Here is a 17,221-nt window from a genome sequence, read left to right as displayed (position 1 = left end):
TTCCATCCTACTGCCAGCTCTGCCAGTACTTTCCCTGATCACCTGCCTGCCACCCCCACCTTATCAGTGCAACCACCTTCACCTGTGTTCCCTCACCTGATTTAAACCCACTCTTTCCACTGAGTCTCTGCCAGATTGTCTTTAGCAGCATGCAAAGCTCTCTAGTGTTATTTCCCGGATTGCTTCCTTGGTTTTGACCCTGCTTGTCCCTGACCCCTCTGCCTGCCTCCAGTTTGCTTGGATTCCCTCCCCGGAGATCTCTGCTAGAAAATCTGACTGTTTTGGCTAGCTCAGGTTGTGGACTATTCTTGTGTACCTGCTGTGGATTTTACGACCCTGTTTGGACAATAAACTGTTGAACTGTTCCAACGCTGGTCTCAGTCTGTGCTATTCTTGGGTCCAACCTCACACCCATTACAGTAAACACGTTACATATGGACAGTAGTGGTGGATTTCATGATTCGTTTGAATCAGTTCGCGTCGCGTCAGTTCACCAAGAAGAGTCATTTGAATCGTTTGTTCATTCGTTCAGTCGCATTTCCGCTATGTGTGAATCATGGTTCTCAGCCACTGAGTCGGACTCAGCTCCTCCCTCGTTCCTTTTAGCTGAGGAGCACTTCATGTTCAGAATTGGGATGTTGTTGCCCGGCTGGCTCTCGTGACGTCTCAGTCCTCGAGTCTTCACCGCTAAACACAGTCAGTGAAAGAACGACGACTCAGCGACTAGTGGGTGGAGCTGGGAGTCGAGTCTCGGAGAATGAACGAGACAAACTGAAACGGGGAACCAGGTCGGTTCGTTCATGTTAAAGAGTCGTTTGTTCAAACTGATTCGTTCGCGAACGAGCCATCACTAATGGACAGTTTGAAGATATCACAGTGGGGTAAACTTGCTTTGTGGGTTGACACAGGGTGTCCTGGAGGACATGTGGCCAACGGCCAACACACAAACAGTTTATCTCCTGTACGCTGTAGCGTACGAAGCAGCCGGGATCCTCTGAAACACTGAACGGACACAGAGGGAGTTGCAGGAAAGGATCCGATGCAGAGCTGTTCCACCACAGGAACCAGCGGACAGAAGACAGGCAGGGAGCAGGCAGGATCCGTTGTCAGGGGCGGAAGGCGGAGCAGGCAGGCCGGGGACAGGTAGGGTCCATACCGGGGAATCAGTCCGGAAAACGCTGGAGAGACTAGTACGGATGACATGGGACAATCTGGCACTGAGTGAACGGCGAGGAGAGTCTATATGCCGGGTTGATGGGTGATCAGAGACAGCAGAGCCCAACAGGTGAGGGGAGTTGGACTGATGAGCAGAGAGCGGCTGGTGAGGAGAAGGAGGGGCCGGTGGAGCTAAGGTGGATGAGACGACTGAGAGGGGAGCTCATTCCTCAGCATTAAGATCATTTGTACAGCTCTTATCATGGCTGCCGCTCAGATACTACGTCCTTTCACTCAGTAAGGAACCTTCCTACGCAATAAAGCATTAGATCACAGCCATAGTCTTGTAATATTTCTGAGTAACCAGAATATTAATGTTTTTCCATAATGTTAAATAATGTTAATGTCTGATAGCAGGTTTCCATCCTTTTATTTAAACCCTTTTTACCCCCATTTTACAAAGTACCAAATTTTGTGAATCGGTATACACGCCATTTAACACACTCACGTGTGTTTGTGTGTTCAGATCTCAGTAGAGTGTGTTGCGGACCCCTCACCTGGAGTCAGCAGCAGAGTGTGGACGCTCCGCAACAGTCACTGCATCACGACTTGGGGATGAACGTGTGCCCAGCCGTTGCTCTAGAGAGCACAGCCACGAGGCCTCCACAGAGCAGTAGGGCTTCACTCACCCCACGGAAACCAGCTTTCATCCAACGGCTCTGATATTTTGGGGACATATTTTTTAACTTCTTGTTTTACATTTGGACATGTAAAAAAATACAACTGATATGATATATACCGTTATTTAAATCCATGACAGTCACAATGAAATGAGATACCAACACATATATAAAGACATATCTTATGAGGTAACATCATAACTAACTGAACAAAGATGGATACACAGACAGGGACAAACAAACACACGCACACAAACATACACACAAACAGAGACACACACACAGATATATACACAGACACATATAGACATCTTTGTGTGGTTTCTTGTGAGTCCCCACGGTGAGTCCTAATGAAGAGTGATAGTGGATTATGAGCAGAGTGTGTGTGTGTGTGTGTGTGTGTGTCTCTGCTAATCACCTAATAATCGGATGTGATGGCACTGTGTAAGTCTTGATGATGAATTACCTGAAGCAGCACTCGCAGTCACAGCAGGGAGACTGCAGGTGCTGTAGCTAGCATCACGTTAACACACACACACACACATGCACACACACAAACATGCTCGGATCTTCACATACGTTGGCATTCATGAGCACAGTTATTCGACCTTAAACAGCAATGCAATTCAGTAGATAAGATGTGACTGAAACCTTTCCTGTGATGATTGAGAAAGGGGACAGTTGACCTCACACTGGAGGTGGTTCTCAGGACGTGTCCGCTGACATAAAAATATAATCCACTATCAAGATATTTCATTTCATTTGAGTGGTTCATGTTTCGTTTCCAGCGTCTGACTACTTTATAGTGGACTAGATTCTCAAGTTGCAAGATATGATAAAAATTGGTGTTCAATTCTCCTCACTATTCACTTTCCTATTACAAACCACCCAGTACAGTGTGTTGTAACAGCCACCCAGTACAGTGTGTTGTAACAGCCACCCAGTACAGTGTGTTGTAACAGCCACCCAGTACAGTGTGTTGTAACAGCCACCAGTACATGGGTGTGTTGTAACAGCCACCCAGTACATGGGTGTGTTGTAACAGTCACCAGTACATGGGTGTGTTGTAACAGCCACCCAGTACAACAGTGGTGGCTGCTGGTCTTTCAAAGAGGGGAAGCTCATTTTCAGCCTAAATCATATAAATTGTCTATTTATATGTAAATTCTGCTCTCTGTTCCTTTTAAAGCAAATGCTCTGTGACCTGTCATACCAACTAAGCTGTCTTTTCCAGTGACTTGACCAGTGTCCTCTCCATTCACCCCCAGAGACGCTGAGCGTCCGTGGGAGGGACATAATCGCAGCATTATCCAATGACCGTCGAAAGTACTAAAAAACTCTAAAAAAAGCTGTTCTATGCAGCCCCATTGAAGTGGACGGACGCTGAGCTTCAACAGGCAAATGCACTGTGACGCTACAGGAGTGTATGAGAAGGAAATCGAGTCAGTCGACCTGCGATAAGCAGCTGATTCTGAACAAACTCGCCTTCATGTGGACATGTTTTAACGCATTTTTAGTCAATGAAATGTTAACAAGTCAATTGTCAAGTCAAGTCAATTTATTTGTATAGCACATTTCATATGGTATACACAGACTCAATGCGCTTTTAGGAAAAACCTAGAAAAACACTACTAGGGTGGTTTGAATAGGCAGTCAATGTGACAATCAATTTTAAATGACAATCAATTTTAAATGATGTATACATTCAAGTTAAAATGGTAATGGTAATAAAATGAAAATTAAATGAAAATAAAAGGATAACAAAATAAAAATTAAAAAATATTTAAAAATATATATATATATGAAATAAAAATAGCACTCCCTAAAGGGGGTGCCAAAGAGCAGAGATGATTAGGCTTAAAGTTAGTATTAGTATGTTATGTGGCAAGACATAACTCATAACATATATTGAGGATATACTAGTAAAACTTTACATATTGCGAGCTGTATTTGAATGTGATGACAGGAGAAAGGCTCTCTGACCATTGTGTGTTGCATGGTTACACTTCCTAATCAGTTCTTTTAGAAGATTAAAAGAACACATTCATTATGTGCTTCCTAACCTACATTTATTTTGTTGATCCTTTTTTTACTCAATGTCTGTAAAATTGGGTTACAATCGGTAATCTGTTTTTGGAAACATAAACATGTTGATTGCAAAGTTATGATGAATATTTGAATCAGAATATTGGTTTGTTTCAAACCCTCCAACCCTTTGCGCTCCTATAATGCACGCTGAACCCACCGGCTGCTGGAACATTAGCAGAGAATGTGCTTCCTAAAGAATTGTCTAAACAACGTTGGACTTGTGCCAGGACAGGAGGGAAATGACATTCAGCGGAGCTGCACTGCTCCCTACCCAATTAGTGACCCCTTTCTCCTCTTGTTCCTCACTCTCCTTCTGATCTCACTTTGTATCCACTATCACCCCCTCTCCCCCTCTTCTCTCCCCCATCAACTCTATCCATCCTCCCACATCTCTCTTGTTCTCTGCTTTTGTCCTCCTCTATCTCTCCCTCTTCAGTGCACAAATGAGTCCATTTGGCCGGGGGCTAATACCAGAGTGCTGCCATCACATTGGATGGCTTATATTTGGAATGTGGCTTGAGCAAAGAAATATGGTCGAAAGGGAGAGAGGGAAGAAATGAACATAAGTGCGCACACACACACACACACACACACACACACACACACACACACACACACACACACACACATAGACACACACACACACACACACACACACACACACACAGACACACACACACACACACACACACACACACACACACACACAGCATTTAGCCTAATACAGTGATGACACAAATGTAATATTTACAGTACCAGTTGGAACAGGTACCAAACTGATGTTTTACAGTTTTTTACGATTGCATAAACACTAAAATCAAAAGTATCACACAATTATCAAACGATTACACTCAAGAAGCAAAACATGGCCCAGATGTGCACGACTATAAGCACAATGACAGCCTCACACTTTTTGCAAAACAATACTCAGTGATTTGCAAAACACTAAACACACTTGTATACATTAGACACATTCGTATATCAGGATGTCACTTCCTTGCAATTCCAAGCAGCACTGACTGTCAAATGAGCACACTTGATGAGCCAATTGGTTAAACACATCCATCAGGTACACACATGCTTGCTTAATTGTAGACGCACCAATCAGGTTTAAGCACTATAAAAATACAGCAGGTGAGTTCACCTGCCTTTACTGTAACCAAAATGGAAGGAGTAGAAGAAGAGTGAGGGTGAGAGGGTGAGTGAGAGTGAGGGTGAGTGAGAGTGAGAGGGTGAGAGGGTGAGTGAGAGTGAGGGTGAGAGGGTGAGTGAGAGTGAGGGTGAGAGGGTGAGGGTGAGTGAGAGTGAGGGTGAGAGGGGAATCCACAGAGGAGAAGGAGGAGGAAGTGGTAGAGGAAGAGGAAGAGGCGGAGTTAGATGAGGAGGAAGAGGCGGAGTTAAAGGAGTAGGAAGAGGAGGAGGAAGAGGCGGAGTTAGAGGAGGAGGAAGAGGAGGAGGAAGAGGTAGAGGAGGAGGAGGAGGAGGAAGACCTGAAGCAGGAGGAGAACGTGCTCGAAGAAGAGGACCAAATTTTTCTCTCTCCCTCTCTCTCTCCATCTCTCTCTCTCTCTCCTTCCCTCTCTCTCTCTCGCTCTCTCTCTCTCTCTCTCTCTCTCTCTCTCACACACATATACACACAGCTGTGCTCAACACACATATTGTATGGACACAATCACTTTGGGAATAGGTGTGCTGTGGGTTAACCCCAGCCACACACACACACACACACACACACACACACACACACACACACACACACACACACTTACACACCAACTTGCGTGCACACACATACACAGGACCAAATTAATCAATTAAATTGGTCCACCACTAGTCGTCCATGTCCTGAACCACGGAGGCTGAGGGAGGCTGGACTACTTGTTTACATTGTAGTTTTATTGTAATTGAATGGTAACCAAACAACCTGCTCTCTCTCTCTCTGTGCCTCTCTCTCTCTCTGCCTATCTCTCTCTCTCTCTCTCTCTCTATAGTTAATAACCAACGTTAATAACCGACTGACTGACGGCCCTTCACCAACCCAGCTGATTGTGTGGGCGTGTGAGGTAAAGAGCGAGAGAGTGGGAGAGAAAGAGGGAGGGGGGGAGAGAGAGAGAGGGAAGGGAGAGAGAGGGGGGAGGGAGAGAGGGAGGGGGATAGATAGAGAGAGGGGGGGAGAGAGAGAGGGAGGGGGAGAGAGTGAGGGAGAGAGAGGGAGGGGGAGAGAGGGAGGGGGAGAGAGAGGGTCACGTGACGGATCGGACGGTTATAACGTCTGGGATGGAGCCGCCTACTTGTTTTTGCATGCAAAATGAAACCAATAGTCCTATACAATAAGTGATTGGTTTATTATTCTTCCTACAGTAGTCTAGACTGGTCCGCTGAATACGGAGGGATCCCGGCGGAGAAAGGCCCGCTGAGGTCTGGTCCGAGTTTGAAACTCTGGACTAGTGGACGGAGTAGGCCAAGCACCCGCCCCCTGGAAACACCGCTCCTGGTTGGCTCTGTCAGAGAGGACCCGCCCCATGGAAACACCGCTCCTGGTTGGCTCTGTCAGAGAGGACCCGCTCCCTGGAAACACCGCTCCTGGTTGGCTCTGTCAGAGAGGACCCGTTCCCTGAAACACCGCTCCTGGTTGGCTGGACGACGCGTCAGCTGCGCCAGCCCGCCCCTTCTTCCGCTGGCGGCGGAGCGCAGACGCGTCGTCGCACGGAGGCGGCAGCACGGCGCGGAGGAAACTCGTTCACTTTGAAACTTTTCTTACAGGAGCTCGTGTCGCTGTTGTGTCCGCATTAACGCTCGCAGCCGTCCTGGATATGGACTAATACCCGGGTGAACGACGCAGAGAGCCGACCCCGTGTGCGACGGAAGCGGACCGAAGCTTTAAAGCGGTTTAGTCGGTGGTTGGGCGCCGGAGAGACGGGACGATGCCCACCGCCGCCCTGCTGCCGTTCACTGCCGCGCCGAGCAGGAAGTCCGCCGGGCCGACCTCCTCCTTCAGGCTGACGGAGAGGTTCATCCTGCTGCTGGTGTTCAGCGCCTTCATCACGCTGTGCTTCGGGGCCATCTTCTTCCTGCCCGACTCCTCCAAGCTGCTCAGCGGGGTGTTCTTCCACTCGTCCGCGGTGGAGACCAACACTCGGACCGGGACCGTCAGCGGCTCCGGCTCCGCCAACGACGAGAAGATCCTGGCCAAGATCCGGAAAGACCACGAAGATGCCCTGACGGAAGCCAAGGACACGCTGCAGAAACGACCCGACGAAATCAAGCAGGAGATCCTGAAGGATAAGGAGAAGCTCCTGAGGGAGAGTCTGGGGCCAGGTGGGGGGGCCGTGGACCCGCTGCCCCCCGTGGAGTACCAGCGGCCCCCCGGGGCCACGGGGCAGGAGCCCCCGGACCCCCGGACCAGGGAGAGACGGGCTAAAGTGAAGGAGGTAGGATGATCAAACACATTCTGTACTGGGAGATCACATGTAGACGCTGTGGAAGTTACCTCTATCTGAAAACCAGCCAAACCAGTATAGGTACCAGCCAGACCAGTATGTTAAAAACCAATCAGACTAGTATAGGTTCCATCTCCACACCATGCCGGTCACCGTCTGTACTGCCCCCCTTCCATAAGACCAGAGCACCAATTCGTAGGATACCAATATGTATCTTGGGTTACAAATGAGCGTCATCTGGCAGCTTGTGCGTCTGTGTTCAAACATGGCATATTGCATCGCCATTTGGAAAGTCGTTACCAAGCCCGGTTCCCAGTGTCCCTGGGAGTCAGGCTCGATGCTCCAGCCCGTTCCCAGTGTCCCGGTTCCCATCGGGCTTGTTGTATTGTTAGTTGTCTTTTTATGGAGTAAGCTTGCTGCATTACTCAACTGAAATCCTTTTTCTGAAAGGTTTAAGCATGTTTAGAGTTTAGAGTTTAGAGTCTTAAATTATGTATATGAATTAAATACAATACACAATAATACCATTAGAAAATTGTGATCTAAATAAATTATATCAAATAAAGTCCAATGCTATCTTTGGTTAGTGACATGACATACACTCCCGTTAATGATTACCAAGAGCATAGTTATCCATTAATGGATATAGTAAACATTTTGAACAGGTCCATGACTACAGCACAAAAGTTTGTCACTGGATTATCCTCCCCAGAGCACTTTATCTTGTTTGGCTAAGCCTGAAGTCTTAAAAGCCAGGACTGTTTATCCAACAGTGTGTGCAGTGCACACACCTATTGATTTAATAGTCATTTGAATGGTCAATCCTGAAAGGCGAGAATCTAACACCTGTTAACGATTTTCTTAATTGTGGCTTCTTTAATTGCCCGACTATGTGACAGTTCTGATCAAGTAAGAATAATACTGTTGAATCTGACCTTTCAAGAGAGACGTGCCATAATTTCAGTTCACTGGTCGTCAAGATTTCTGTCTTTGGTCGATGTCTTTGGTACCCATTGATATGGTTTTGGCGACGGCATTACACAGGTCGAGATTTGTCAAGGGCTGTTTTGAAACCGGGGGACGTCCATTTGACAACAACATTTATTCATGGCCGAAATGTTCCTGACTCAAAAGACTTATCTGGTTGAATTGGGCGTGTATGAAACAACCCTTATGAGAAACATGTTACTGGATTATCTCTACAGATTGTAGTTGGTAGCCTGTGGACCGGAGCATGTAACCTCACATTCTGTTCTGCTGCACAGATCAGTCCGGACTTCGAGCTCCCACATCCTGAAATGACCATGTAATCTGGCCAATCAGGGACTGTGTCGTAGTTGATGATGTAATCTGGCCAATCAGGGACTGTGTCGTAGTTGATGATGTAATCTGGCCAATCAGGGACTGCGTCATAGTTGATGATGTAATCTGGCCAATCAGGGACTGCGTCGTAGTTGATGATGTAATCTGGCCAATCAGGGACTGCGTCGTAGTTGATGATGTAATCTGGCCAATCAGGGACTGCGTCGTAGTTGATGATGTAATCTGGCCAATCAGGGACTGCGGCATAGTTGATGATGTAATCTGGCCAATCAGGGTCTGTGTCGTAGTTGATGATGTAATCTGGCCAATCAGGGTCTGTGTCGTAGTTGATGATGTAATCTGGCCAATCAGGGACTGTGTCATAGTTGATGATGTAAATACAGGCCGCCTCTGGCAAAGCAGTTATGGCGTCTCCCGAAGCAGCGAGCGGTAACGTTAATATTAGTAGAGGAGATGCAGTCACAAGTGGTTATAGCAGAAATGGACTCAATACCAACAATTGAACCTGAACAAGTTTATGCACTTTCTCGGAGGAAAGACGTTTTCGCCATTCTTCTTCATCACGTGTATCCACTGAACAGTGGACTGTGATGGTGTCACCTGTATTGCTATGCTGAAGGAGATGTCTGTCCAAGCAAGTACTCCTGCTCACTGAAACTGATGTGGCAGCTGGAGGTCCAGGCCGACCGGTGAAACGAAACACAGAAAGTGAGGTAGCTGCATCAAAGGCCTTTTCACTCCAACCCACCTTGCAAAAGTTTCTATTTCTTGAATGGTAACGTTGGTTTCATCGTCATGCAAATGAGATGCATGAGATGCCTGACTGATTTATGAGTCAATACTCAGGGTTCACCTTTTTTGTGTTTTAACCTTGTTCTAGAAAAGGTCCAGAGAAGCTGATTTTAGTCTATATACCAGAGCCGTATGTATCACACTTCAGTCTAAATACTAGCGCCGTATGTATCACACTTCAGTCTAAATACCAGAGCCGTATGTATCCCACTTGTTCTGTGAAAGAGGCAGGCTGTGTGGTTTGTTCTGTGCTGTCCACATCAACCTCTCTTTAATAATAGACAGATAATCCCATGCTCATTTCACCAAATATATTTTCTGCTTAATGGATATATTGAGTCTGCGGAATAAAAAATATTCGACAACACAAAGTTAATGCGTTATGCATGGGTCAAACTTATTGAGTGGAATTTGAACCCAAACCATTTTTTTTAAGCCATTAACGGTTGATAAAGATAAGAAGATAAACACTATCGTGCATCCCAATAAATGGTGTGCAATTTGCTAAATGTTTGGTGCTAACCCTGTTTTCTTATGCCTAGAAAACCAGTAAGTTACTGTAAAAGTAACACCCATCCAGATAGCAGGAAGCACTTGCATTGCATGGCAGCTAGGTAGAAGCCTGGGTTAGCTGGGACATGAAAGTCGCTCTCTTTTAGCGTCGCTGTATCACCATGGTGACTTACGCTGCCAACCAAACCTGGTCGGAGCAGGTTTTCAGCTTAGTCAATCAGGTTAGATCGGTGTGCGCAGCTTCCTCTCCCCTCTTTTTACAATGTCGTCACCATGTGTGGGTTTTCCTGTGAACCTCGGAGCCCGTATCGTACAGGGGTCTCTCCGGAGACAGAGGGGCTTTCGGGACAGATCCGATCCCTTGGCATTGCCTGAGAATATTCTTTGAGATAAACAGGTTCTCATCAAAGGGTATTCGCTATTTGATCGTTCTTGTTGGACCTTATGTAGGCAATGCTACACTTACTGTTGTGAAAAAATATGGTGTGCCGTGCTATTTGCAAGGTTGTAGCTGCGCTCAATACATTTCTAAATGTGTTTGTGGTGTTTCCTAGCTTTTTGCCCATTGTCAAGGAAGTATTTCATACACTTTCAGGAAAAGAAAGCCTTGTGAGAGAGTGGCCGAGTGGAGGCAGCGCGTCAGTCTTGAATTTCTGTGTGCGGGGTTCGTCTCCCAAGTGATGCGCATTCATGCAAAGCTTAAAAAGTCCCAATTCTTATGTCATATGGAATACTTATTCACTAAAATTTATGGAATTATATTTTTGTGCTTATTTCGAACTTGAACCCATGTTCTCAAGGCCCTGCTGGTACCACATCTATGGGGGTAAAAGGAATGATAATTGACACAGGCAAGATTTGAACCCCGGTCGCTGGCGTTCGGTTCTTATTGAAAGTTGAAAACATATGCGATACATTTCTTACATAGGGTGTATTTAAAGTGAATTCCCTTAATTATAGAATAAGGCAGGTTCGACGTTGCTTTTGTATGTTGAAATCATCATCACTCTATTGGGATTAATGGCCAACAATTCATAATTTGGCATAGTTATTTTATAGACAATATGCAAAATCTTTTCACTTACGAATTTACATGATTGGCTATTTTTTGCCCGCATGCCTCCCTAGCCCGTATGTGCAACTGTGTTGCCCCTAGCTGTTATCAGATTTTTGAACTCCTCATAGGAGTTCATTATGACTATCTGTTCCTCTTGAGTCAAATAGACTGCTCTTGCTCTCTCCATTTTGTAAAGGTGAGTAAAATGACGCGCTAAACGCCCCTTTCACGTGAATGCGCGTTGAACCTAAAGCGGAAAACCTGGCTCGACTAATCGAATCCTAAGTGAGCGTCGTGGGACCATTTAACTCTGATTGCGAGGTGTGTATTCGTCGATCCAGGTTTTCCAAAGAAAGCCTGGGTATGTTCAGCAAGGTTCGTAGTATACCCTACACGTCAGTAAGATGGCGCTGCACTAAGCTGAAGGTCTCTATGGCCCTCGGGCTGACACTTATTACACATTGATTTGGTAGTGGCAGTCCCAGTATTATACTCTCTAAACATTAGGGCTTTGACTCCAAACTTTGTTATTCAAATAGAATTCAAATTTTAAAATATATATATATATATATATATTCAAACAAATATTCGGCAGCCCTTAGTATTCAAACCTGTTATGGGCATTCTTTTTTGTAAATATGTTTGGTTGAACGTTGTTTTCAATTCTGATTCCAAGGCTTCTTCACGCCTGGTGAAGTTGTGCATCGCGGCTACCCTGCCAATATGCGGGACATCGGTGAGGGCGGAACGAGTGTTTTCCACCGCGGGGAACATAGTCACAAAGCAACGCTCTTCTCTAGAGCCAGAAAATGTGAATCACCTTGTATTTATGCAGAATAACATAAAAAAGTCTGCAGCCAGATAAACTGCAGCCAGCCAGATCTTTGTGTGAAACACAAAGATGTTGTGTGTGTTTTTCTTCTGAAAACATCGCCTGCCTATTGACGTGTCCTGATACACTGCCCCCTGGTGGACAAAACGTATACAAGTTTGGTACAATATAGGTCTTACCGAAGGCATTTAATGTAGAAATATTATTAATATGTATTTGAATATTAATAAACAAACAAACTTTGAATATGATTTATGGGCAAAAGTCAAAGCCCTAGTAAACATAGAGGAAGTGAACAACTCCTAGGGCAGGCGAAGATGGCTGTTTTTTAAAAAGCATTATGGAAAAGAGGAAACATTGTGGAATTAAAGAATACTCGCAGGAATAGGTATATTTATCCACATTCTAAGCTGTTTGGACTGGGACTGAAACAAGGTACCTTTTTATTTTAAAATGTTGTATACGTAATAGTAATATAATACTATTTATATATAATACATTATATTATCAGAAGTTTGACATATCCAATCAGCCCACTGCTCCAAGGCGCACAGGTTACATGCATATCATCATGAAATAATATGAATGTTATCTTGTATTTTGAATAGTCAGTATCCCAAACTATTTTGGAAACTTCGTCTGGCAAATTCTGTCCCTCAAAATTGAATCCAATACCCAGAATCATAACTTGTCAATCAAACCATTTATTTTCCAATCTCTCCCACCGCTCCCTCAGATGAGTTGGCGTTTCCACGCCGCCAGCTCTGCCCTTGTGCACATTGCATTAGCTCAGACAGGATGGATCCAGCAGGCAGGACGATTTTGAGTGCCGGTGCCATTTTGACTCTGTTATTCTTACTGGCTGTTCACCAGTCTGTGCTACCAGACCTAGAAATTGAAACAGCCAAGTAATCCCAGCGATCATTATAGGTAAGGCAGAGAGGGCGGATGTGCTGCAGCAGGTGACCTGCCTCACCCAAAGAAGGCTGAGGCAGAGAGGAAGACATGGAGAGATGTGAGGCCACCAGGCCCTGTCCAGCCTGGGGAATACAGTCCACACAGGATGTTACATCTTATCTCTTCACAGGGATGTGTGGGGATCACTAATGGGCATAGGGATGACCCAACCAAGGACCAGAGACCATTGTCCCTGCTGAAATCAACCTGAAAATGTTTATATATAGAAAGCTTATGTTAAAATGAAAAGTCATCTCTGGCCTCTTACATAGCAATGCTTGCGAGCAAGGGATTGTACACAATCATCAGATTGGCAATAGCCAATAAGTGGCCCTTGTTGTGCGCTCTAGTTAGATTTAAGTTACCACCTGCTGACAAGATATGTGACAGAGAATGTAATAAGATATGTGACTAATATTGAATTCAAAGCAATAAAGTAAAATTTGTAGTTGCTATGAAGGCAATGCTGTAGAAGGCACACCACTGATCGCTTTGTGAAAGCCAGAAAGCAGACAGACAGTACAGAAGGGCAGAGTTAAGGAGGGGGGAAATATCCAAAGCAAACATTTCATCATTATTGCTATCATTCTCCCTTTCACCCTCTAGATCAGACCTGGGAGTCCTATATGTGGCCCGCTGGCCGCTTCTTGGTGGCCAGCAAGTTCCAAAGAAAACACGATCCACTACTCAGAATAAATTCTTAATAATATGTTTTATTTATTTATTTATTTTTGTAAGAACAGCTTGTAAGCAGTTAAATATCGGAAAAGGAGAAGGGCTTTTATTGTGTGAACTGCTGGTGCTCGCGTGATCGTCATGAGGAACATGTGGTCATTCAACCTTCTTACTGATGAAATAGATCCACTCTCAGTGATGACCAGCTGTCAGCTGTGCTGCTCACAGCCCCATCAGGAGTGAAGCCGGCCACGCACCGCCGGCCAAGTGCAGCGGTGCACAGTTCCCGTGCGTCAAACGCCGCCCCGAGCACCAATAGGAAGCGTCGCGCTGCAGCACCGTTGTGGTCGTGTTTTGAAAGCAGCAGATGCAACAAACATAGTCGGTATAGGCTACCATTACGTTATACCAGTTGTTTTATGACTACATTATGGCCCTGATGCCCGTGATCCTCTGTTTGTGCGTACAATGATCGTCATTAAGTCATAGTTACTTCTGTCCTGTCGGGTACTTGATTTGCGGTTTAGTCACTTTATTTTCTGTCATTGCTCATCCATTCTGCATTGTGGAATTATTCATCTACTGTATCAACAACCTCCACATGTACAGGACCTTGTATCAAGCCGGGACGTACGAAACAGCTTTAAAAAAGCGCTTTTACACGCGCGGCGACGCTAGGGAATAGAATTTGGCGCTGCGCCGCGCCGGCGGTGTGTTGGGCTTACCCCCTGACTGCAGTGCACTTGTTGAAGCCCATCAGAGACTTGGCTCCTCCTTACTTCTTTTTATGTGTGGGCTGTAATGGCCGCATTATCAAACCTGTTCAAGTTCAGTGCACTTGGTACAGATACAGATGGGTTTAAAAATATAGTTATTTGCAAACCACTAAACTGTACAATCTGTATTTCTGTTTTTTATTCACATTAATTTGGAGTGACTTTTAATTACAAATGCTTAATTAGAGTTACAGCAATATATTTTCTATAATCCAATCTAATGATTTAAGACATGACGAATTTCCTCGGCCCTCAAAGGCATTCGGAATTTCTTATGTAGCCCTCAATGAAAAATAATTGCCCAGCCCTGGTCTAGATGGTTTTCCCTGTTGTCATCCTGCATATGAGTAAAACCAAGATATATTTCAGAAAATGATGCTGTGTTATCCCGTGCTGGGACATTAGTTTCACATACGGTTGCGTGGATGTGTTGTGTGGATTACCCAGTTTTCTGGATAATTCCACTACCAGCTGAATCTTGTACACATCCATGACTATCCATGACAGGATTTTGATGAACCACACTGGTATCCTACTAGTGATCGACCGATATATCGGCTGGGCGATATTATTGGCCGATATTTGCGTTTTTTACGTGTATTTGTCTTTTTTTTTCTTGCCAATATTTTTTCCCGGCATAATTTACAGACAGTTCAATAAATGTTCCTTTTTAAAATTGAGACTTGTATCATTTGTTATCATCATTGTGTCATTTCTATGATGTAAATTGAGGGAGCAAAAGCAGTATCGGCTTAGCCTGGAGATCCAGACCCACATCTGAAAGCTGTAGGGTCTGGCAACAAGGAAAGAAAACGGCCCAACTCGAGGGGCGGCACCAAGCATGCATTTGAAAATATCACTGCACGCATTTGGATAACACCACGACCAATCAGAAGAATACAAGGGGTTAGGGCTGTCACTTTTGATGAAAATTAAGTTCGAATGGATATCGACGACCCCCCCCCCCCCAAAAAAACAAAAAACAAACAAACAACATAACAGAGATTCAATCACAAATGTATTACGTGACAAGAGGAGACATAAACAGGACTTAGGCCATATCCTCTTTGTTTGAAACAGGTTATCAACTTAATCAATATAAAGTGCCAATATGCATCACAAAATGAGGCTATGCAATGAAAAACAAAAACGGAATTGGAACTGCACAGCGCAAACAATGACGTGACAACTTAAACAGGAGACGGCAGCAGGAGTACTAAGGCTTACAGCCTATCTGCAAGAAATTCATTTATTAAAGTTTTTTGCTAGAAACACCAGTCTATCAACTTGTATCCAGACCAGCGGAGCTAACCAATAGATTAGACTCTTGCCGTATCTGGTCGGTAAAATGGCAACGCTTTTGGCCCGCCTATATCAGATACACCGATGTGATTGGGTAATGTTCTGGGGCAGGGGAATTGGGGAGTGAGTATATTGCTCGTTCCCAGAGTGACTCGCTGAGCAAATTCAAATTCACTGCTCTCGCGAGAACTAGAAGATTTCCAGGGTAGTCTAGGCTCCAAATATCGGCTCAAGAAAATCAGTATCGGTGTATCGGTCATCGGCTAAGGCTGATGAGAAACAATCGGCCCTAAAAAATCCATATGGGTCGATCCCTATATCGTACTGTTCTGTTTTTCACAGTAGGACTGGTATCCTACTCAATTTAACAAATGTAGGTATTAAATATTGCAATCCAATTGTAAAAGTAACATACTGTCAACACTTACTTGTTAAAACTAATGTTATGTCACTAATTGACCAATGTAACTAATGTTCAACTCTCTAATGTACTGTAAAACCAAATGTTTGAAATGCGATAGTTTTACATGAAACAATGGAATAGGAGATAATAGGAGAGACACTGCCAGGAAATTCTATTGAAAATCTATTGTTACTAGTGTGCATGAACTCTGTACATCCTAACAAACAATGTTCAAATATTAGTACTAGAGACAGAACATTAGAGGTGTTCCCCAGGAGAACTTCCCCCAGCTTGCACCCAATATTCATGCTGAGTAACTAAGGTGTGAAGCGGGGAGCAAAGGGGCCCCAGGGGTCCAGGGCCCTGTGGGTCCAGGGGTCCAGGGCCCTGTGGGTCCAGGGGTCCAGGGCCCTGTGGGTCCAGGGGTCCAGGGCCCTGTGGGTCCAGGGCCCCAGGGGTCCAGGGCCCTGTGGGTCCAGGGCCCTGTGGGTCCAGGGCCCCAGGGGTCCAGGGCCCTGTGGGTCCAGGGGTCCAGGGCCCTGTGGGTCCAGGGCCCCAGGGGTCCAGGGCCCTGTGGGTCCAGGGCCCTGTGGGTCCAGGGGTCCAGGGCCCTGTGGGTCCAGGGGTCCAGGGCCCTGTGGGTCCAGGGGTCCAGGGCCCTGTGGGTCCAGGGCCCCAGGGGTCCAGGGCCCTGTGGGTCCAGGGCCCTGTGGGTCCAGGGGTCCAGGGCCCTGTGGGTCCAGGACCCTGTGGGTCCAGGGGTCCAGGGCCCTGTGGGTCCAGGGGTCCAGGGCCCTGTGGGTCCAGGGGTCCAGGGCCCTGTGGGTCCAGGGCCCTGTGGGTCCAGGGGTCCAAGGCCCCAGGGGTCCAGGGCCCTGTGGGTCCAGGGGCCTGTGGGTCCAGGGGTCCAGGGCCCTGTGGGTCCAGGGGCCTGTGGGTCCAGGGGTCCAGGGGCCCTGTGGGTCCAGGGGCCCTGTGGGTCCAGGGCCCTGTGGGTCCAGGGGTCCAGGGCCCTGTGGGTCCAGGGCCCTGGACCCCTGGACCCACAGGGCCCTGGACCCACAGGGCCCTGGACCCCTGGACCCACAGGGCCCTGGACCCCTGGACCCACAGGGCCCTGTGGGTCCAGGGCCCTGTGGGTCCAGGGGCCCAGGGGCCTGTGGGTCCAGGGCCCTGTGGGTCCAGGGGTCCAGGGCCCCAGGGGTCCAGGGCCCTGTGGGTCCAGGGG

General features: G+C 46.3%; 1 protein-coding gene across 1 annotated transcript in view; it reads left to right on the top strand.

Annotated features, from left to right (window-relative positions):
• The first annotated feature begins 6,216 nt into the window (after window positions 1–6,216).
• Window positions 6,217–17,221, top strand: part of man1a1 (mannosidase, alpha, class 1A, member 1) — a 77,945-nt gene continuing 66,940 nt past the window's right edge. Inside the window, exon 1 of the mRNA XM_084483839.1 lies at window positions 6,217–7,354. Coding sequence (XP_084339965.1) covers window positions 6,848–7,354 — 507 coding nt within the window. The 5' untranslated portion in view covers window positions 6,217–6,847. The remainder of the gene's footprint in view (window positions 7,355–17,221) is intronic.

The sequence above is a fragment of the Micromesistius poutassou genome, assembly GCF_964030765.1.
Source record: "Micromesistius poutassou genome assembly, chromosome: 19".
NCBI classification, from domain to species: domain Eukaryota; kingdom Metazoa; phylum Chordata; class Actinopteri; order Gadiformes; family Gadidae; genus Micromesistius; species Micromesistius poutassou.
Note: the sequence above shows the minus strand (reverse complement) of the source record. Positions and strands in the feature narration are given on the sequence as shown.